The sequence below is a fragment of the Poromitra crassiceps genome (assembly GCF_964638095.1).
Source record: "Poromitra crassiceps genome assembly, chromosome: 2".
Lineage (NCBI taxonomy): Eukaryota > Metazoa > Chordata > Actinopteri > Beryciformes > Melamphaidae > Poromitra > Poromitra crassiceps.
The window spans coordinates 74642331-74667017 of record NC_139624.1 but is presented as its reverse complement, the minus strand read 5'-3'; the positions used below and the strand labels follow the sequence as shown (position 1 = coordinate 74667017).

General features: G+C 46.1%; 1 protein-coding gene across 1 annotated transcript in view; it reads right to left on the bottom strand.

Moving 5' to 3' along the window:
* pola1 (polymerase (DNA directed), alpha 1) overlaps positions 1-24687 on the bottom strand; it is a 149531-nt gene that overhangs the window by 77619 nt on the left and 47225 nt on the right. The window contains exons 27-32 of the mRNA XM_083632051.1: positions 8261-8293; positions 7982-8074; positions 7582-7787; positions 5826-5958; positions 5231-5362; positions 1900-2074 (exon numbers count right to left, since the gene is read on the bottom strand). Coding sequence (XP_083488177.1) covers positions 1900-2074; positions 5231-5362; positions 5826-5958; positions 7582-7787; positions 7982-8074; positions 8261-8293 — 772 coding nt within the window. The remainder of the gene's footprint in view (positions 1-1899; positions 2075-5230; positions 5363-5825; positions 5959-7581; positions 7788-7981; positions 8075-8260; positions 8294-24687) is intronic.

The following is a 24687-nucleotide window of genomic DNA, read 5'->3' as shown; positions in this document are numbered from 1 at the left end:
GCCTGTGTCTCTCTCTCTCTTTTACAATAACAATCTGAGCCTGTGTGTCTCTCTCTCTTTTACAATAACAATCTGAGCCTGTGTCTCTCTCTCTCTTTTACAATAACAATCTGAGCCTGTGTCCGTTGCAAAAATATGCTTGTTTAGTGGACGTACGTGCAGGAGGGGCATGTGGGAAAAGCGACAAGCAATCTAAGTCAATACTGCACAGATTTCAAAAATGTATGCTCACACGACTTAGTTATACATAAACAAATATGAAAATAGGGTCCAGGTTGAAAAATACTGAATTTCTCCTTCAATACCGAATTGTAAATAATAGTTTAAGCTAGGATTTGTGCATAATATAGATTTGTGTGACTGCATCTGTATCACTGAAAGGGCACTGATCACGCGAGAGACTACATCCATTCATATCCACTTCCTGTCAGTCTTATGTGACTGTTTTTGTCATTCTTTTAGTTGAGTTTTTGCATGGTGATAAATCAGAGAAAGACAAAACTATGTTTTTGTCATTCTTTTAGTTGAGTTTTTGCATGGTGATAAATCAGAGAAAGACAAAACTACATAGGCACAAATTCCAGCTTATTCTACATATTTTTGTTTTGACAATTCTCTTTTTTACGTATGTCGTCACAATTCTCCTTCATATTGTTTGTCTTCACTGCATGCTCCTTGAACAGATGCTCACACAGATGAGGATATTATTGACAGGCTATGGGGCTGAAGAGGCAAAACACACCCATCCTCCACTATGGAGTCCCATCCAAACCACATCTTTTTATATGAATGGCAAAGCAAATTGAAACATCTATTCTTTATTTTTATTAGTCTATCATGACAACTTTTCTATGTTTGGCTGTCTCAGCTGTCACACTGTAACATGGCAGGAATTATGACTCCAATGCTACCACATGTATAAAGAGAGATTAATAGCATCGCTTGTAAGTTAGCTGTACCCCACAAATACCCAGTGGACCGGCCTGTATGTATTTATAACACGTGTCCTGTCACTTATTGTACTAGCAAACACCGCAACAGGAAGTAAGCTGGGGGAAATTAAGAATGCTTATGTTGTGGAGTTAAAACCGACGTATAGTTAAGCAATATAGCATGAGAGCCAGTGTGTTGTGAAGAATATATCCCCCTGATCAGCTGTTATCCCACGAGGCCGCAGGCCGAGTGCGATAACTGCTGAGCAGGGGGATATATTCCACAACACACGCAGCTCGAGTGCTATATTGCTTTTATAAAACGGTTTCCAAGTATGATAATATAATAATAATAATAATACTATAAGTCCGACTCCGACTGGCATGTCATTCTGATAGAGTCAGTTGAAACACTACTGTAAGGCGGGACCGCAAGAACATGCGGGTGATTTGATTGGATCGTTCTGGAGACTGAAGTTGACATTGGCCAATCCTGGCGCTTGCTGAGTAGCTGAGAGCTTTCTGGAATCCCCGACAGGCAGCTCCAGCCGCAGCGCTGCATTCTCAGCGCTTGCTGAGAAGCTGAATGCTTTCTGCAAAGCCGACACCAACTAACGTTACGGGGTTAAATGCGGGGTTAAATGCGGGGTTAACAGCCTTTCTTTTGCAAAGAAGACATTAGCCCGCATCTATTCTTGTACAAAACATCATTTTCTGCGAAGTATTAGTAAAGTTATAAGCGAAGATCGATTCACAAGGATCTGACAGCTGTCTCCGCCATTTTTTTTTTCTACGTTGTCATTTGAGGTAAGCCTTATTATTACTCTCTTAGTAAGAGAGTTGCCATGGCAACCAATAACCCATGGCCATGGGTTATTGAACTCGGTTACTGGAATTATACAATGGCTGTGAACCAATCAGATTGCTTGATTTGAGAGAGCCGTTTTATAATGTCCCATAATCTCACCCAGCCACGTGGCTATGAGCACGGCGTCGATGCCCTCGATGGGGTCACAGATGCGGGACACCACAGGGTGCACCTGCTGGGCCAGGTAGTACTGGGTGTCCAGCTGGAGGCCCTCCTGCTTCTGGAGCTGCTCCAGGGCGTAGGCTCTCTGACTGACTGTCAGCGTAGAGCCGTCCTGGAGGGAGGGAAGAGAATGACACGGGTGGTAGGTTGTACTTGATTGGTCCTTAAAGAGATACTAAGCACTTTTGTTCTGCTGAAAACCAATGTACAGTATATGGAAATGTAGTATTGTTGTTGACTAATCCAGACATTTAGTGCAGTCTTTAAAGGGATACACCACTTTTTTGGAAGTTTAGCTCATTTGCCCCCCACATAACCAAGATACACCATGCCTTACCGGCACTGTTCGCTCAGTTTACAGTGAGCTACAGTCGTGAAGTTAGTAATTATCGCCATAGAATGGAGGCTAATGGTACAGCTGTTAAGAATCTGCCAAAACACACATCTCATGGTGCCAAAATACATGTTGTGCTTCGGGTACTCACCACACAATGAAATATTAATCCAAAATGCACATAATCTGTCTTTATGGAGGTCGGCGGCGGCCATGTTTGGAAAGTAGTGCCGGCTACCTCTTTTTCTTCCAAAAAGACCAATGGGGGATGTGGCAAATGAGCTAAACTTCCAAAAAAGTGGTGTATCCCTTTAAGTCCAACACAGAGAAGTCCACGGCGCTTCAGCCAAGTTTGGAATAAAAAAGGGTCTTGGTGCTCAACAGTGAGGGACAGCATACATAGAAAAGTTTGACCTGGGCACTTCACACAGACTACCTGAAGTAAGGACACTCTTTTCCGTCTGCACGTTTATTTAGGGGCTGACTCTGTGAAGTGCCCAGGTCAAACTTTTTTCTATTTAGTGCAGTCTGTCAGTCTAGTCTGTCTGGGTAAACAGAGAGGAGATTTTAATGTAGCAGTTAAAGGTCCAATCCGTCAATACTCACTATTACTGACGCCGGTGGCCGTTAGTGTAACTGCAGGCAGCGTGTGAACGAGCTGACGCGCGGGCACCATACTTGCACGCGCACAAGCAGTTGCCTGGCAACAGCAGAGCTGTTCGTTGCTTTGTAACGTTAACTCATAAAAGTCACTTGAAAACGGCAACCTGGACAATTTATCGGTCAGATCAGCCTCGAGATGCCCAGGAAGGATTCTGGATGAATTAGGGGACGTTATTGTGGCATGTTTGGTTGTGTTTTGGCTTAAGTTGGCTGCGGGCAAGTCGATACTCATGTTAGCACAAGCCAGGAAATAGCCTGCTCCCCCTGTATGTACGGTACCGTGTAATGCGTGGAGTTGACCAAACTGAACAATCAAACAATGTTTCATAAGCATAACAGTAACGTTAGGCATATTTAGGACTGTTAAATTCATTATCCACACAAGACGGTAACGTTATTAGTGGGGCTGGTGGTAATTTCTATAAATGTAAATTAATATTAGTTAGCCGCGATTAGCATCAAGCTAACGTTACTAGTATGTGCAGTCCCACTGCAGCCAACTGCAGTCAGAGCCTGCTGGCTGCGGGAAGTGGAGTTGACCAAACTGAACAGTCAAACAATGTACCATAAGCATAACAGACAGTAGGCTAACGTTAGGCATATTTCCGACTGTTAGATTCATTATCAACACAAGACAGTAACGTTATTAGTGGGGCTGGTGGTAATTCTATAAATATAGCTAAATCTATTAGTTAGCCGCGTATAGCATCAAGCTAACGTTCAGGCAGACTCACCACCGCAGCTAAATGCAGTCAACCAATAATGTTCCATGACCATAAGCATAACGGTAGTAACGTTAGGGTTGCATTACTTCACACAAGACGGTAATGTTAGCAGAGTTTCTGACCAGGTGGTCAGATACTTGTACTATGGAGTGACAGTAAAAATCTTGAATCTTGAAAATCCATTAGCAAGCAGCTAACTTTATCTGGTCAAAACCACATTACAGTAGCTACAAGCAGCAAGTTCCCTTCATGAACCGAAAACACAGTCCTGACTCTAGTTTCCCCCCGATGTCGGTCACATTGCTGCTGTCTGGCCAATATTAGATAAATATTTATTTATTTAGTCTGGACTTTTTCTGGAGTCTGTGTTGTTGTTTCCTTTAGCTAGCAGCTAGCAACGAACGTAACGTTAAAAGCTACTTCAGCCATTTCCTGTTAGCGTCTAGGACAAGAGACACGCTCGTGAACGCACGAGACGTCACATCCTCTAGCTGTGGCGGGAGATGCTATCCACTTCAAAACTGCGGTTTTTCCATGTATGTTCTGAACGGCTGGTCTGAGAGAAACGCCCCTGGTCGCCATTTTTTAGTTACGTCAAGGCACATTCACTCATTGCCAATAATAAACACTTTGTGCACATTTATTTCTCGCCAGAACTGACGGAATGGGCCTTTAACATTTTGAATTGCCCGCTCTCTTCCTATTTGCTACACGGGTGGGGTATGTGACATTGGTGGTTTGTGTCGTCACCAAACAACCCTCACCCCCCAATTCCACCCTCATGTGAGAAGTTGTGCTCCTTATTCAAAACACAGTGTGTGCTGTGGCTGCACTGCATTTAGGCTACTGTCAATGAAGACTTTGGTCTCTCTTCTTCTTCATCTTCTTCTTCTACAGAGGACTTCTCGGTGAAAGTCGGTGGAAAATTATGAGAGTAGAAAAAAGACCAAAAAGGAGTAGTTGTATGCACATCCAACCTGTATTGAGGCCAGGTGCTGGATATAGAGGTACGAACTGAAGAAAGAAGGGAATATCCGCACACTGGAAAACAGCTCCAAATGTTTAATGAGGACTTAGGAAAAAGCAATGTTTCGACCCACGCAGTGGGTCTTCGTCAGGCAAATGAAAAAAGACCACCACCAAAACTTGACGTTCACGGTTGATGTTTTAGAAAAAAAATGTTGCTGTCAAACTCGACCGTAGCTGCGCTGAAAACGTCGTGCTACCTATGTTTTGCCAACTACCCACAGGAAAAAGAAAATAACAAAATGGACTCAAAGTCGTCCATCAGTACATCACCAATAGCTGTTGTAAGTAACAGCGATAAAAATGTCAGGTGGCTGTGTGTGCCCTGTAACCATATGGATTAGCCATATTTTGTAGGCATCAAAGGAGAGTAGAGATCCTTCACCTTGATTGATTTTTGATTGACATACTAGCAGAGAAGCTCCCTTGTTGGACGAGTCAATAATGACGTATGCATGTACAGGTACATGTCATTCATAAACTCTCTTACAAACACACACACACACACACACAAACACACCTGGCAGATGATGTAAGAGACAGTGTCTCCTGCTTTGACCCGTCGGCCGCCCTGGGAGTTGATCCACAGAGCCACATGGACGTGAGGGAGGCTCTTCTTATCTGGGTAGTCCTGAGGGTCCTTGGTCAGAGCCTGGGCGATGAAATAGGTGGAAAAAACAACACAGCGAGAACAAGAATGAAGACGCTGCTAAAGGCTGAAAATAAATGATAGCTTCCTATTAGGGGAGCGGGTGATCGGGCAAATATATTGGGGAGTGGCAAAGGATAGACTGAATTCATTGCTTGTGTTTTTGCCAATTTAAATCACCATAAGTTTTGGTTTAACCATTATGCTTGAGTTGATTTCAATTTATTGGAGCAAGCACAGAAGGTGGCCTAATAATAATACCCTACATTTCCCATTTCAAATGCCCACATTGAAAATCTACATTTCAATTAAAGTCATCAGAACGACACAGTACATGTGACGTGCAACTGTGATGATAACAACTGGTCAAGCAGAGGATGTACACTATTACTCAACCCCACGCACTTCCCATGGAGAGTCTTACTCAAAAGGCAAATTTTAAATATACAGAGACACGTTTCCTCACCTTGTGTATCTCATACTGGTTGAGCGGTATGGCTCCACTTGCTACCTTCTCTCCCACTTCCACCAGGTGTCTCTGGATGTTCTCCACAATAGCATCGCGGCTCTGGTCCGACAAGATCTGACCAATCACATAGCTGAGAGGAGAGGACAGAAAATAATTTGTGACCCACTTCTCACATTATTAGACCTCTAAATGTCTGCGATGTGATTATTACAATTAAATTACTTAAAAAAGGGGGGGCTTATGCCAAATTATTCAACTAAAGTCCACTAGGAGGGATCAGAAATATAAGCTTAGCACACTTTATCCTGATGTGAATTTGTTTTATCTTTACTGGCACCTCTGCCCTTTCTCATTCTGCTGCTCTTCACTGACCCCACCCACATTTCTCCAAAATGATATTGCTGCCTAGGGCTGTGATAGATAGCCTAGGGCCGTGCTAACAGGAGGTATACCACAGTAACATGTTTCGTTAAGAGTTTATTCAAGCAGTGACACACTTCAGTTGTTGTTGCGTGGGAGAGGGGTGGAATGGTTCATTAGTCCTGTTCCAAACAGAGGGGGGATGTTTGACTACACTCTGACAGTCAACTTGTGACTTAATATTATTGCGTGTGAGATGAACCTAACCCGCTGACGTACAGTACTAACGTTAGTGAGACGAACCTAACCCGGTGACGTAAAGTACTAACGTAAGACGAACCTAACCTAACCTGATGTACAGTACTAACGTTAGTGAGACGAACCTAACCTGGTGACGTAAAGTACTAACGTTAGTGAGACGAACCTAACCCGCTGACGTACAGTACTAACGTTAGTGAGACGAACCTAACCCGCTGACGTACAGTACTAACGTTAGTGAGACGAACCTAACCTAACCTGATGTACAGTACTAACGTTAGTGAGGCGAACCTAACCCGCTGATGTACAGTACTAACGTTAGTGAGACGGACCTAACCCACTGACGTACAGTACTAACGTTAGTGAGACGGACCTAACCCACTGACGTACAGTACTAATGTTAGTGAGACGGACCTAACCCACTGACGTACAGTACTAACGTTAGTGAGACGAACCTAACCCACTGACATACAGTACTAACGTTAGTGAGACGGACCTAACCCACTGACGTAGTACAGTACTAATGTAAGACGAACCTAACCTAACCTGATGTACAGTACTAACGTTAGTGAGACGGACCTAACCCACTGACGTACAGTACTAACGTTAGTGAGACGGACCTAACCCACTGACGTACAGTACTAATGTTAGTGAGACGGACCTAACCCGCTGACGTAGTACAGTACTAACGTAAGACGAACCTAACCTAACCTGATGTACAGTACTAACGTTAATGAGACGAACCTAACCCGCTGACGTACAGTACTAACGTTAGTGAGACGAACCTAACCCGCTGACGTACAGTACTAACGTTAGTGAGACGAACCTAACCCGCTGACGTACAGTACTAACGTTAGTGAGACGAACCTAACCTAACCTGATGTACAGTACTAACGTTAGTGAGACGAACCTAACCCACTGACGTACAGTACTAACGTTAGTGAGACGAACCTAACCCACTGACATACAGTACTAACGTTAGTGAGACGGACCTAACCCACTGACGTAGTACAGTACTAATGTAAGACGAACCTAACCTAACCTGATGTACAGTACTAACGTTAGTGAGACGGACCTAACCTAACCTGATGTACAGTACTAACGTTAGTGAGACGGACCTAACCCACTGACGTACTTGCCGCACTCCTTGGCCAGGCCACACCAGTCCCTGCGGACAATGTCCAGGCCTTTCAGCTCCTGCTTGGTGCTGTAGCGTCCGTCCCCATGCTGCTCCACCACCAGGGCGGCGTACTTCTTCTTCTTCAGCAGTAACAGTGACTTGAACACGCCATCAATGTCAATCTCAAGTAGTTTGTACAGCTTGTTTACTTCTGCCTTCACCTGAGGATAGTACAAAATATATAATATTGTATATATATACATAAACTTGGTTAGTTTAAACATTTGGTCAAAGTTGATATCTAGTCAACACCCAAGTTTAAAAAATATAAGTCAGCAAGCACATAGAGAAGATATTTTTACGGACAATATCTGGGAGTATGTACAACTTATTTTTGTGGAGACACAAGACACACCTTGTTGCCCAGCTTGAACACTTCCTCCAGACACCTGCTGTTGGTGTTGATCATAATAGAGTCTGTGTCTCCATAAATCACCTCCAGATTCATCTGATTCACACAAGAGGTCAAATGGCAAAAGAGCAGTTATGGAAGTGAAAGCGGACAATCGGCATCAAGTGAATATGTTGAAATATTTAAATATTTACTTTGTTTTGACTTGACTGCGTTTGTGACATTTTACTGATCTGAGGTCTCCAGATGTAGAGAACAACAGAACACTTGTCATGAACTCACCTTCTGAACCATGTCTTTGGTGTGCATCAGAATCTGAGGGAGAGAGCAGACAACACCGTGAGTGGGACAACGACAGACAGAAAGTATGACAGCGCCGCATACACACACAGGCACAGTACACAAACATATGAAACAAACAAGCATTATTAAATATTGTCCATGTCATTTTTCTGTGTGTGTGTGTGTGTGTGTGTGTGGTGTGCGTGCACGTAGCTGTGTGGACATGGGAACAGAGCAGGTGACTTGCTATTAAATGGGGGATAATTGGCTAAGAGAGCAATTACACCACCGGGGGCAGCTTTTCAACACACACACAGACCTTAATGACTCCTAATGGCCTTTATCGCCCACAGAATGAGTGACGGACAAACAAGAGAATTCTGTTAACGCAGGTTGTCCTGTGTGTGTGTGTGTGTGTGTGTGTGTGTGTGTGTGTGTGTGAGTGTGTGTGTGTGTGTGTGTGAGAGAGACCGCTGCAGCAGAGGGATTCCAACAGGTGGGGGTGGGTGTGGGGGGTGGGGGGGGGGGGTTAGCGGAGGGTGGGGGTGTGCTGGGTTGGTGTGGGGGCTCAGGGTCGCTAATCTGGGGGGTCGTAGGGACGGAACTCGGTGTGACCTGTCACCAGCAATCTGCTCCTCAATCAACCACCAGCGCATATATACACACCCCAACTCACACTGTGCTCTGCGGGGACAAGGACGCGGCTATTTCAGAGTGAGAGGAAGAGGAGGGGGTGGGCTGAGGAAGGGGGGGAGGGTGAAACCAGAGTGGGACTTAAGCATGCTTTATGGGCTGCTACATACCACTGTACGGTGGAGGGAGTTTGAGGCATTACAGAACAGCCTCCACCATTAGGGACTGCAGTCAAGGTCAAGGTCTCGCCAAATACACACACGTACTACTACACCATCGAGCGCACACATCTCGCTCTAACTGCATTACTAAATTGCGCTGCTAAGCTTTTATGCAGACGCAATGACTACCCTGTCTATTGCTAGCTTAGCAGAGCGGGAAGAGGGAGGGGAAACAAAATGAAGTCTGGGGTGAGATTGAGGCATAGTATACAGTACAGCGATCAGGACTCCATGTTCGACACATTCCACCGTTTTATTTGATGTCTTGAGGTCTGTTTTTGTGGTGTCATGTACCCAAAAACACCCTCAATCCATTTTTACACGTTCATATTCCAGCATCTCTCTGAGCCTTCCAACAAACACTTACTTAGACCTGACAAGAGCCCTCTGTTCTGATTGGCTATCCATTTCAAGAGCGAAACGTGAGCCTGGCAGTTAGTGACAGGTAGCGTAAACTAAACTCTCCAGTAAAAATACATAACTGCTTCACCGCTTATTTCTTACAAAAATGATAAGGAGCAAAAAGTTTTGTGATGCCACAAAGTTACAGAGTCCACATGGCTCATTTTCAGGCTCCGTTTTATAATATGGATGGTGTGGATCAAGTTGGCAACCATGCATTTTAATATGTTTACTCCTTTACAGGGCTCGACATTAACGGCTGCCCCGGGCAACCAAAAGCAAATAGGGCAACCATTTCTTGGCCTTTGGTTGCCCCAGGTGCAACCACGTTTTAACATGCAAAAAAATATGTACAGCAGCAAACAGCAAAATATACACCAAATAAATATGTTTTAATACTTGTGAGTGACATATATGTGACATTTTATTGCTGTTACAATCGGAACAATGTTACTAATTACTAGGGCTGGGACGGATCACGGATAATCCGTGACCCGTACGGATCAGCCCCCACGGTTCGCACACGGTTCGGAACGTCGTGGTCCGCGGACCCCCCCCGCCCCCCCCCCCTTTCGTTTCATTTAACGTTTAACGTTAGTGTATGAGAACGGCTGCAGCGCAGCCAGACACAGACAGGCATCATCATGGCAAGCACAAGTGAGCTTCCTCATCCCTTCGCTGTAAAGTCTCTCTGAAGGCTGTGGCTATAGTGGCTACTAAACACAGCAAACTTATTTCAACACCTCTGAAAAAGCACAGGAATGCGAGCAGCATGTTGCGCGCTGCACAAGATAGGAGAGCCACAACACGCACACACACACACGCGCACACGTTTCACGAACACATTATCACCGACGGTGAAATGTTGCCATGGACACATAACAACAAAACAACACGTGGGGCCACCGTAGCATAACGTAGCATCAACGTTATGTTTCCAGACTCACCCGGTCTGGTCTGTACCCGTGTCAAGTGACTACGTTACCAAGCAACAGGCAGGAAGTTAGGCGCAGTGCCACCTAAAACAAGTTGGAAGGAAGTTGGGTTGGTTTGCCTTCAGAGTAAAAGCATAAATTGTGTCATGAGAAAAAAATATTTTTTGAGCTGTGCAGGGCAACAAATGGTTAGAGAAGTATAATAGTATTAAAAATTCAAATCGAAAATCTAATTTTGAGAGAAAAAATCTGATATAGCCTATATATATATTTTTTTTGCTGATCCGAAAAATCCGTGATCCGTGGCTCAAAATCCGTCACGCGATCCGATCCGTGGGTTTTCTGATCCGTCCCAGCCCTACTAATTACCAGTCGGAACCTACTGCCTACGTGCATGCTGCACGTGCAGTGTTTTTAACGAGTACTGACTCGGACAGGTGGCTGCTCGCACAATCACAGCGGCTGCAAGACGCACCGTGAAGATGTCAAAAGCAGATGAAGTCTGGCTGCATGGGTCCAAGCCCCGACTAAAGGTCTCATTATGCTTCCCGCATCGGCGAGGACCGCGAGTGTCCGCACGGAAAAGTGAGTCAAATGAGCAGAGTCGCCCCTCCACAAGGCTCCTGTGCAGACGGTTTTCGCCTGGCCGTGCACACCCCAAATTGTGTAACAACTGTACGTGGACGCGGCTGGGCGGACAAAGTGGAGTTTTCAAGACTCCCGCTCACTTCAGCGAGCAGAAACCCACACAGTGTATAAAAGCTCCACACGTTTCCTCGTCAAGATTCAGTGTCTCTCATTTCCGTGCAAACTTCAAGCATAATTCCAGCTTAACGCTATACTGCAAAGCATGTAGCCTACAACAAGCCTACAACATACACCTCGACCAGGACATCCTTCAAAAACGTTTTACCACCGCGTATAATGTGCTGAGAAATGATTTGCATCCCTGCCTGTCTGCCTCATCTGCCTGTCAGCCTGTCATACGGCTCGTGCACATCTACAATGGCAAAATCGCTTTTCCGCCTTGTCGCAGCATTTTGTGGGCGTGGAAACCAGCTTCCAGCTTGGAGCTGTAGCCTGTAGAAACGTTTTCAGGTCGAGGTACACAGGAGGGTGGGGGGACAAAATGTGTAGGAAGAGCTGTCATTGGGTAGCTTTAACGAAAGGTCCCGCCCTAGTCCCGCCCCGCGAGCGTGAAGCCGCTCGGAGACAAGCCGCCTCTAGTCTGCGACAGCGAAACGCTGGGCGGTTCCAGCGGCAGGGGGCGCGAGGTTGAAATGGACCAATCAGACGCAGAAATAGAGCAAGACAACCTATCAAGATGCAGCGTCAAAGAGGCTTTCACAGGAGGCATGCCGCCGAGCGTTTCATGGTGTGTACGAGCCGATAGGGGGTGAGAGAGAGGGAGTGCAGCGTGGCCAAGGCCGCTTCTGGGCCTTTTGGGGCCCTATGCAACATCTTATGGCTCAATTCCACCACATTTTACAGCCCTGCACAGCCCGTCACCACTCGGCTCTACTTGCTTCAACCCGATGGACGTTCTGCTTCGACCGCCCTTCATCTGCCCCCGCCCACACCTGGTCGTCACAGCGACCGCATATCTGCCCTCCACCCATGTTCTGAAATAGGCTATAACATAACGTTACAATTAAATCCATACACAGAACTTTTAAACTGTTTATGAAATACTGGTGCCTCTAAATTACCTACAGTGTGTGTGTGTGTGTGTGTGTGTGTGTGTGTGTGTGTGTGTGTGAGAGAGAGAGAGAGAGAGAGAGCAGTGCTGGCATGATCACAGTCCTTGATCCTGGCCTGAGCAGCCAGCTCATAGCATCACAGCATGTTGGGCGGGTGTTACAGTGTACATGGGCAAAAGTGACAATCGACCAGGAGAATGGATATCACTTTGTTGTTAGTCAAAACTCACAAGCGCTGCACGAGGGACGGGCGCGAGGGACGGGGGTTGCGCTAGAGTGAAGCCTCTACCCCCGCGGCCTCTCACCAGGCAAAACCGCGGCTTCACCAGGCGCCTGCGGCCTAGCGGAGCCGACGCAGCACTAACTACACAAGCGCTTCAGAGCAGCGGACTTTTGGACAATTGAAACCACCGCGCCGATTTTATTTCACCAGAGGCGAAGGCAGCAAAACAAAAGACTGATAGAAAAGCATAATAGAAGAGAAAAGAAGGTAAACTGGTATGCAGCGCTGCATTGACAGTCAGTAGGATATAGAGAGTAAACACGATTCTGCCTGACCAATCAGTCGCCTACAATGTTTTCACGTCACGGTATGGACCCGGGTTGACAGAATAGAACCCCGACGAGGCAGGTACTAAAAGTAGCCCAGCTCAGCCCCAAATCTAACCGAGCTGGGCCGGTTTATACCGGTGGGATGAGACCAAAAGTCGAGTCGAGCGGAGCGGGACCGCGCTACTAGCTGCGGTGGGATTGGGCCATTAGAGTGGGGGCCCCAAACCACTGTCATCATAGTATCCCTGAATGAACATGAGGAGGCATAGGCTACTTCATTATCAATAACGCTTTTAATTACCGTAAATTCCGGACTATAAGCCGCACCGGTGTATAAGCCGCACCTGCAAAGTTGACTAATTTTTTCTTATATAAGCCGCACCGGACTATAAGCCGCGGGTGTTTTAATGTTTTTTTTTTTATTGTGTTTTAATGTTTAATTACCATATGTAAGGGTAGCTTACAGGTAGGAAGCTCCCATTTATTAACATTTCAACAAAACAACATAACACAACACCACCTGTGTTGTTTTTTACAGTGCACACAGTGTCATACAGTGTGGTGAAAAGAGGGCAAGAGAGGAAATTAAAACTTATTATAGTTATATAGGATTTATAGTTAGAAAGAGTGCTAAAAAAGAGAGATTTTTTTTTTTTTTTTTGAAAAAATCCATAGATAAGCCGCACCGTTATATAAGCCGCAGGGGCCAAAAAAGGCCAAAAAACGGGAAAAAAGGTGCGGCTTATAGTCCGGAATTTACGGTAATAAATTAAGCACAATATGAACAATGTCTTTCTTTTGTCTGAGCATGCTCTATGTGTCTGTGACCAAAACCAAATATCTGGGCCACTTCATCACTGACCATGGGTGATGATGATGATATGTATAGACAGCGGCGTGTGTTATACATTCAGGCTAACATGTTGGTCAGGAAATTCCACTCCTGTTCTGATGATGTAAAGATCACACTCTTTAGGGCTTACTGTACCCCTATCTATACTGCCCCCTTGTGGGCAAAGTTTAAGAAGGCAAGCATGCATAAACTTCAAGTTGCCTATAATGATTGCATGCGCATCTTGCTGAAAAAGCCCAGGTGGAGCAGTGCTAGTGACCTGTTCTGTAAGGCGGGGGTGGCCACTTTCCAGGCGCTCCTGAGAAATCTGAGGTACAGGTTCATCTGTAGATTGAACGTGTCTCAGAATGTTATTATTAAGTTGCTCACTGATCCTGGGCTAAGCACTGTGAGATACCAGTCACATATGTGGAAATTCTGGTATGACTCTCTTTTATAATGTACTTTTGTTCTTTTATTGTGCCCTTATGTGCTTTTTGTAATTGTGTATGTGTCATCTATGGACCAAGCGTGATTGAATAACTGTTAAAAAAAATATATGAAAATGAAAGTTCACAAATATTAGTTAAACAAATCCTTTCAGTGCAAATGCATTATAAAAAAATATATATTTGTTTAGAAAACGAAATTACACAAATGTATTATTATTATTATTATTATTATTACTACTACTACACCCGGTGCGCACACTGAATAGGCCTATTATACTATATACTATTATACTTACTTTTCTGTCACATCGTCATTATTAAGCCGGCTTATGACTGCATAGTATCTTGACACATTCACTGCCAGCCGTTTTTTTTTTACTGTAGGTAGCTTCTGCCAGAGGGTTTTTTTGAGGATTCTGGCTCATTTTACAAGAGCCGAGGATTATTTTCTGCTTGGACTTTGTGAACACAAAGTTCACAAAAGTACTAATAGAATGTGTGCTTTCTCTGTCTAAAAGAGTTAGTTTGTAGAGTTAGTAGTTATGTAGATATTAGCCGTTGAGTACAGCATGGTTTCAGCGTCTGAGACTGAAAGCTGAGATAATCGCAGTTTTGTGAAATTCAATCAAACAGGCAGAACAGTCACTTTAACCATTTATTTTTGGCATCAGTGAGAGATCAGACATCTAAACAATATAGTTCTGAACGCCCTCTCCTTCAAACTCCTCCCTCCGTGGGCGTGTCTGGTGGCTTTCAGCAGCGTTTGTCACAAGCGAGTTTCTACTGCCTGTCTGAGCAGTGAGCAGCCTCCCTCCCTGGCGGCCCCCTCGTCGGCGAGTGTGGATGGGGCTCACTCGTTTCTTGGGTTTGAGAGCTTTGATGAAGCTTTGTGCGATTCTAGGCTTTATGCTGCGTGTTTCAAAGTGTGTTTTCCACCCAGTCTATTTTTGGAACCCCCCACCGTTGTGCGCCCGTGTGCACCAGCGTGAAAGCGTTTTCGCCTACAGTATGAGAATGAGGCTCGTTCGTTTCTGGGTTTTCGGTTGAGCTCAGCTGGAATGAAGCTGCGTGCGATTCTGCGCTTTCTGCTGGTGTTTCAAAGTGTGTTTCACCCATAATCTATTATGCAAATTTGCAATCCCCCACCGCCAGCTCCCAGCGCGATAATGCGCGAAAGCGAAAGCGTTTTCGCCAATCCATTTTACAGTATGAGAATGGTTTCCTCGCGCGTTCCCCTGCAGTTTTGGCTCTGCTTTTTCTAGTCTGGAGAGCACTGTCACCACTTAGTGGGTCGGTGGAATGGGTTGTACACGTTCGGTGGCTCCAATATTTTTATAGGAGACGTGGGGGGGGCGTTGATCCACGTCCGACTCAACTCGTCATTGGCAGTCAACCGTTGGATTTTTTTTTGACGACTCAACTCGTCATTGGCAGTGAACGTGTTAATTACTCAAAATATAAGGCGACTAAAATTGGGCAACCATATTTTTATTCGGGCAACCAAAAGCTCTTGCCAGGTTGCCCCTCCGGCAACCACTTTTAAAAGTTAACGTCGAGCCCTGCTTTATAATCAAAGAGGCAAAGGAAAACGTTTTACACGTAAACAAATGTCTGTTAAGTCTATCACTATCTGAGAGTGAGTTAACACAATGGTGATTGAGCCTACGACCTTTGCATTTTCAGTATTGCAGCATTTATAATCTGGGGTGTCTGTGGTGACACAGGGTGGGCGGAGCTAACACAATAGACTCACTCTGTAGGTTACTGTAGGTTCCTGACAACTCTTGTGTGTGAAGTAGGGTAACAAGCTACTTTTTCCCGGTCTCTGCTAGCAATGGGTGTTACTATGGCCCTAGTCTCGCTGGCCAGCCTCCCCTCCCTACCGTGAGATGAGTCTGGCGGCGCAGGTCTCGATAGTGGGATTGCGATGGGCGGCGCTTGGCGGCAGTGCCCTTGGAAAATAGTTTCCAACAATCCAACTTGCCGTTTTCAGCGTGTAGCAATGAGCTAGCGTGTAGGTTTCTGCCGTTAGCTTGCTAGCTAGTTAGCGTTCACTGAGGCGGCAGTGCACTATTTACAGCAACACAGGGAGGAGGGAGCGGAAGCCGCTCTGATTGACGTGGTCGGAGCTAATGACAGAGCTTGTAATAAGCCGGGAGCGAACATCCGGCAGCGACTGAAACAGTTGCTCCAATGGGAGAGCAGCTGTAGAGCAGGGAAGGGCTTATCCCAGTACCCTGTTTCCGTGCAGCCAGATGACTCTCCCGGAAGGGAGGGGAGGCTGGCCAGCGAGACTACTATGGCCCCAACAAACTGACTGTCACATGTTGGGGATGGGAATTTCATGTATGTCCCTCAACCGTTAGTTGCCAGACATTGCCGACAATTAACCGGTTAATTAACACGCCCCCCCCCCCCTCCCCTCAATTCAACTTTTATTTCAACGTCACAGCAGCAGCAGGTAACAGGTAAACATGTCAAATTGTGCACTTATTGACATTTGGAGGTAGCAGGCAAACTCTTCTTCTTTTTAAACAAAGTGCAAGTATGAGCCTCCCTGCATTCCACAAACTAACGTTGCATGTCCGCATTTGTAATAAGATCGATGTGCGAGCATAGCCGTGGCAAGTACTTTTAATTGCCACTTTTAATTGCCCCCCCCACGAGCCAGTTGGTACTGGTTGGTTCCACGAGCCAGTTGGTACTGGCTCGTGGAACCAGATTTACGATTACATAAGGACAGACGCTGTTGTTTACTCTCGAATAAAAAATAGGCTCCACACCATCGACATAATGCTCCACACACACACACACACACAACAGCAGCTGGGCACTGGCTCATAAAACAACCAGATTTACCATAAACAACGTCCACAGTGACCACACTGACACTATGCTCGCAAAGCAGGTGATCATTGGATAGCTACACATTATACAAACAGTACATAACGTTAATACAACCAGTTTTGGGCAGTAGCTAGCTACGAGTAGCGAGGCTAAGCTTTCCAGAGGAAAAAAGCAGCACTGAGATTCTGGAATAAAACAGGAGGAGACAGCTGTCAAGTGCAATAGCGATATAAGCAAGCACTTCCATATGACAGACACGTCTTATCCTTCTTTGTTGGTTCCTTGCACTGCTAGAACTGCCCAACTCTTTTCCCCTCCCGTTTTCCTGTTTACATCCCTATCACATCAGGGCTGGTCACTTAGCATTTTCAGAAGGAGCACGTGTGCCCCTAACCCTAAGTTGAAAAAACTAGGAGCACACAAAGAATTTTAGGGGCATGATAAAACATTTATTAAATAATGCGTTTCTCCTTAATAAAGGGATATTAGGAGACATTTTTAAACAAAATAACATTTATTTGAATATGAAACGTACACTACGTTTTAAAGTGAATTCATGTGCAACTGAAGTATATTTTCAAAACGGCAAGTTACATTCCTCAAATTAAATTCACAAACCTGTAGAACAAGAGTGCAGAGAGAATATAAATAAAATAAATAAAATAAAATAATCAATCCTAGACGTGTGCGGGCTGCAGAGAGAGTGCAGAGAGCGTAATCTAGAGAGGAGAGTACATGTGGCTTCAGTGACTACGTTTGCATGCACACAATATTCCGCTTTTTGCCCATATTCGGAAAATGACAATATTCCGACTAAATGAATAATCCACTAATATTCCCGTTTACATGCAGCCGTAGCTCGCCCTCCCCAACACGTGAGGGAGGGGGGGAGAGAGAGAGATGCAGGTAGGCTTGCTGCTGAAACGTTTGGTGTTGCGCATCCAAGTCTTTCATAAAAAAGTAGGCTAGTAGCCTACGTTATTACCTCGCAGGCTCACAAGCATTGTGGATTTCCGTGGGCACTATGACTACGGTACTCTCTCTCTCTCTTTAAATTAGGGCTGCCACAAACGATTATTTTGATAGTCGACTAGTCACCGATTATTTTAACGATTAGTCGACTAATCGGATCATATCGCACAATTACTCAATCGCTCTGATTTAGCTATCATCAGCTTCTAAATTTAGCTTCAAGTTGTTTTAAAGGTCCCATTCCGTGCAAAAGCTGTTTTTACTTCTAAATGCATATATGCTGTTGTCATCCCTCCCTGTAATGAGTGCTCAGAACCTCAGAACTGTCAGAGTTGGATTTGTCCCTATCCAGCTCTCTCCTGCTGTCTCCTTCAAGCGACGCCCCCTTACACTCTGTTCTCCCAGAGGGGTCAACCCGTTCTCACTCCGAGCGCGTAGCATATTGACGCTTTGTCCCGTCCCTTGTGCGTCGCTTGTTACTAACATGGTACCCTTGAGCGACACATGAAACGACTTGGGCTTTCCGACTAAACTCAATGCAAACCCATGGCAACTGCTCCCCCATTAGCCTAACTGCTCCCCCATTAGCCTAACTGCTCCCCCTTCTGTGGAGCACTGGGAGCAAGCTGCAAGCTGCTTGTTTTTCCGCTGACGAGAGATCACGTGCTTTTTTCACCAGTCACCATTGGTTCAAGGCAACGCTGTGTTGCCTTCAAGTGAACTGGGACACAGGCTCTCAACTTTAATGCCGTTCTGATTTTTAAGGCTCTGAAAAAATATATATATATTGAAGGTCGAATTCTGTACTCGCACACGTGCCCCAAAAGGCATTTTACAATTCGCACTGTTCTATTTTTAGTCGCATATGCAAGTAAAACGTGCGCAGCGACCAGCCCTAATCCCATGTAACGGTTTGGATCTCACCTGCAATTACCACTCATCGCCATAGGTGTCACCCAAGAGAACAACATTTAAATCTTAAGAGATTGTCACTTTAAGCTACGGTCCTTGCACTGTACCTCAAGTCTAGAGAAGCAGGCTACCTCGCGACTGTGTACTGGGCGTGTCCTAGGTGTCGGTGTGTGTGCAACCCTCCTCCTCCTCCTGGGCCACTGCTGTAATATCACTGTACTTCTCTGTCTACTTGCCTGATAAAGCAGTAAGCATTCAAATCTCAAATATAAGCATCTTATCACTAAGATGAGAAGGGGGAGAGGAGAGAGACAAGTGGATGCAGAAGGAAAGGAAGGAAGGAGCAAAGTGACGAAGGGAAAGATGGAGAGAGAGACAGAGAGAGAGAGGAGAGGCGAGGTGACAGGGAGGGGAGCGAGGTGAGAATGTGTTGATGTAATTGATGTGTGGACTCATTTAGACAGGTTTTCCATATGCTGTCAGTTACAGCAGGACGGACTGCTTAAAGGAATGACCCCCGTGAAAGACAAGTCGTTTGACCATGACTCTGGAATGTGCATGTGTGACAGAGAGCGCTCATCTTTAAACGCATACCAAAACACACATACTATGGAGCAATCCAAACACACATCCCCAGGGGGGTGGAAGAGTGTATGTAAGAGTGAGTAAGTATGTACGTCTTCTCTCCGACGACTGTACTACTCACCACCAGGCATACCACTCATACTCCATGCAAACAACTGAAAAAGCATGACCAAGGACTCGTGTTACTTGATGTTCTTCAAATCCTCTGTAGTTCCTCTTGGTAAGAGATTGTAGAGCCTCTAATCTGTTCCTCACACTTTCACACCAACCAATGCATCAAATGGCCTTCATGAGCCACAAAGTGCATCACTGACACAAATTCACACCCGGGTGCTGAAGTAAGCGGTGCAAACAGACAGACACCACTTAACCAATTTGAACTAGACTAGAAGACAATTGCTCGAGTGACATCACTGATGACATCACAACTGCCCGATGACATCACAGTCGAGCAATTGCGTGACATCATTTTCAGTTGAGTGACATCACTTCACCCACCCACCCTCTTTCTTGTTGCCTGTAACATCATTTTCAGTTGAGTGATACCCCTTCACACACACACCCCTCTTCCTTGTTGCCTGTAACATCATTTTCAGTTGAGTGATATCCCTTCACACACACACACACCTCTTCCTTGTTGCCTCGATCCAGACCCAAATCCAAATCTCGGGTGACATCACAGTTGGGCAATTGCAAATGCATTCAATACACACACACAACTGCCCGACTGACATCACTTCCGTTACAAATTGTGACTAAGATAAGATCACAGTTGCAAATGCATTAATTTGCTCGAGTGACATCACTGATGACATCACGACTGCACAGGAGCACAAGATGGACTCGCCCAGGTGACTACATCTCATGCTCCTACATCTCGTGCTCCTACACACAAAGTCACTTATAGAAGCGGTTGCACCGCTTAAAAATATACAGGGTCATCATCCAACCAAATTACTAAATTCCCACAAAAGAAAACGATACATAGTAAAAAAAAACGTATGCCGAATCCGAGCATGTCAAACTTTTCAGCATTTTCAGCGTGTATGTTGCTAGATCGCAGGTTGTTGTTGTTTCCCGTACCGATATTGGATCGGATCGGCCCCATCCCTAGTGACCACAACACTTCAGGAGAGGTGACCACAACACTTCAGGAGAGAGGTGACCACAACACTTCAGGAGAGGTGACCACAACACTTCAGAGGAGAGGTGACCACAACACTTCAGGGGAGAGGTGACCACAACACTTCAGGAGAGAGGTGACCACAACACTTCAGAGGAGAGGTGACCACAACACTTCAGGAGAGGTGACCACAACACTTCAGAGGAGAGGTGACCACAACACTTCAGGGGAGAGGTGACCACAACACTTCAGGAGAGAGGTGACCACAACACTTCAGAGGAGAGGTGACCACAACACTTCAGGAGAGGTGACCACAACACTTCAGAGGAGAGGTGACCACAACACTTCAGGGGAGAGGTGACCACAACACTTCAGGAGAGAGGTGACCACAACACTTCAGGAGAGGTGACCACAACACTTCAGAGGAGAGGTGACCACAACACTTCAGGGGAGAGGTGATCACAACACTTCAGGGGAGAGGTGACCACAACACTTCAGGGGAGAGGTGATCACAACACTTCAGAGGAGAGGTGACCACAACACTTCAGGGGAGAGGTGACCACAACACTTCAGAGGAGAGGTGACCACAACACTTCAGAGGAGAGGTGACCACAACACTTCAGGGGAGAGGTGATCACAACACTTCAGAGGAGAGCTGATCACAACACTTCAGAGAGGTGATCACAACACTTCAGGGGAGAGGTGATCACAACACTTCAGAGGAGAGGTGACCACAACACTTCAGAGGAGAGGTGATCACAACACTTCAGGGGAGAGGTGATCACAACACTTCAGGGGAGAGGTGATCACAACACTTCAGAGGAGAGGTGATCACAACACTTCAGAGGAGAGGTGACCACAACACTTCAGAGGAGAGGTGATCACAACACTTCAGGGGAGAGGTGACCACAACACTTCAGAGGAGAGGTGATCACAACACTTCAGAGGAGAGGTGACCACAACACTTCAGAGGAGAGCTGATCACAACACTTCAGAGAGGTGATCACAACACTTCAGAGAGGTGATCACAACACTTCAGAGAGGTGATCACAACACTTCAGAGAGGTGACCACAACACTTCAGAGGAGAGGTGACCACAACACTTCAGAGGAGAGGTGATCACAACACTTCAGAGGAGAGGTGACCACAACACTTCAGAGGAGAGGTGATCACAACACTTCAGAGGAGAGGTGACCACAACACTTCAGAGGAGAGGTGATCACAACACTTCAGAGGAGAGGTGATCACAACACTTCAGAGGAGAGGTGATCACAACACTTCAGAGGAGAGGTGACCACAACACTTCAGAGGAGAGGTGATCACAACACTTCAGGGGAGAGGTGATCACAACACTTCAGAGGAGAGGTGATCACAACACTTCAGAGGAGAGGTGATCACAACACTTCAGAGGAGAGGTGATCACAACACTTCAGAGGAGAGGTGATCACAACACTTCAGAGGAGAGGTGACCACAACACTTCAGAGGAGAGGTGATCACAACACTTCAGGGGAGAGGTGATCACAACACTTCAGAGGAGAGGTGATCACAACACTTCAGAGGAGAGGTGACCACAACACTTCAGAGGAGAGGTGATCACAACACTTCAGGGGAGAGGTGATCACAACACTTCAGAGGAGAGGTGATCACAACACTTCAGAGGAGAGGTGATCACAACACTTCAGGGGAGAGGTGATCACAACACTTCAGAGGAGAGGTGACCACAACACTTCAGAGGAGAGGTGACCACAACACTTCAGAGGAGAGGTGACCACAACACTTCAGAGGAGAGGTGACCACAACACTTCAGAGAGGTGACCACAACACTTCAGAGAGGTGATCACAACACTTCAGAGGAGAGGTGATCACAACACTTCAGAGAGGTGATCACAACACTTCAGAGAGGTGATCACAACACTTCAGAGAGGTGATCACAACACTTCAGAGAGGTGATCACAACACTTCAGAGGAGAGGTGACCACAACACTTCAGAGAGGTGATCACAACACTTCAGAGGAGAGGTGATCACAACACTTCAGAGGAGAGGTGACCACAACACTTCAGAGGAGAGGTGATCACAACACTTCAGAGGAGAGGTGATCACAACACTTCAGAGGAGAGGTGATCACAACACTTCAGAGGAGAGGTGATCACAACACTTCAGAGGAGAGGTGACCACAACACTTCAGAGGAGAGGTGATCACAACACTTCAGAGGAGAGGTGACCACAACACTTCAGAGGAGAGGTGACCACAACACTTCAGAGAGGTGACCACAACACTTCAGAGAGGTGACCACAACACTTCAGAGGAGAGGTGATCACAACACTTCAGAGGAGAGGTGACCACAACACTTCAGAGGAGAGGTGACCACAACACTTCAGAGAGGTGACCACAACACTTCAGAGAGGTGATCACAACACTTCAGAGGAGAGGTGATCACAACACTTCAGAGAGGTGATCACAACACTTCAGAGAGGTGATCACAACACTTCAGAGAGGTGATCACAACACTTCAGAGAGGTGATCACAACACTTCAGAGAGGTGACCACAACACTTCAGAGAGGTGATCACAACACTTCAGAGAGGTGACCACAACACTTCAGAGAGGTGATCACAACACTTCAGAGAGGTGATCACAACACTTCAGAGAGGTGACCACAACACTTCAGAGAGGTGATCACAACACTTCAGAGGAGAGGTGATCACAACACTTCAGAGGAGAGGTGACCACAACACTTCAGAGGAGAGGTGATCACAACACTTCAGAGGAGAGGTGATCACAACACTTCAGAGGAGAGGTGATCACAACACTTCAGAGGAGAGGTGATCACAACACTTCAGAGGAGAGGTGACCACAACACTTCAGAGGAGAGGTGATCACAACACTTCAGAGGAGAGGTGACCACAACACTTCAGAGGAGAGGTGATCACAACACTTCAGAGGAGAGGTGATCACAACACTTCAGGGGAGAGGTGATCACAACACTTCAGAGAGGTGATCACAACACTTCAGAGGAGAGGTGACCACAACACTTCAGAGAGGTGATCACAACACTTCAGAGGAGAGGTGACCACAACACTTCAGGGGATAGGTGACCACAACACTTCAGGGGAGAGCTGATCACAACACTTCAGAGGAGAGGTGATCACAACACTTCAGAGGAGAGGTGATCACAACACTTCAGAGAGGTGACCACAACACTTCAGAGGAGAGCTGATCACAACACTTCAGAGGAGAGGTGATCACAACACTTCAGAGGAGAGGTGATCACAACACTTCAGAGAGGTGACCACAACACTTCAGAGGAGAGGTGATCACAACACTTCAGAGGAGAGGTGATCACAACACTTCAGAGGAGAGGTGATCACAACACTTCAGAGAGGTGACCACAACACTTCAGGGGAGAGGTGATCACAACACTTCAGAGGAGAGGTGATCACAACACTTCAGAGGAGAGGTGACCACAACACTTCAGAGGAGAGGTGATCACAACACTTCAGAGGAGAGGTGATCACAACACTTCAGAGGAGAGGTGATCACAACACTTCAGAGGAGAGGTGACCACAACACTTCAGAGGAGAGGTGATCACAACACTTCAGAGGAGAGGTGATCACAACACTTCAGAGGAGAGGTGATCACAACACTTCAGAGAGGTGACCACAACACTTCAGAGGAGAGCTGATCACAACACTTCAGAGGAGAGGTGATCACAACACTTCAGAGGAGAGGTGATCACAACACTTCAGAGGAGAGGTGATCACAACACTTCAGAGGAGAGGTGATCACAACACTTCAGAGAGGTGACCACAACACTTCAGAGGAGAGCTGATCACAACACTTCAGAGGAGAGGTGATCACAACACTTCAGAGGAGAGGTGATCACAACACTTCAGAGGAGAGGTGATCACAACACTTCAGAGGAGAGGTGATCACAACACTTCAGAGGAGAGGTGATTACAACACTTCAGAGGAGAGCTGATCACAACACTTCAGAGGAGAGCTGATCACAACACTTCAGAGGAGAGGTGACCACAACACTTCAGGGGAGAGGTGACCACAACACTTCAGAGGAGAGGTGACCACAACACTTCAGGGGAGAGGTGACCACAACACTTCAGAGGAGAGGTGACCACAACACTTCAGAGAGGTGATCACAACACTTCAGAGGAGAGGTGACCACAACACTTGAGGGGAGAGGTGACCACAACACTTCAGAGGAGAGGTGACCACAACACTTCAGGGGAGAGGTGATCACAAC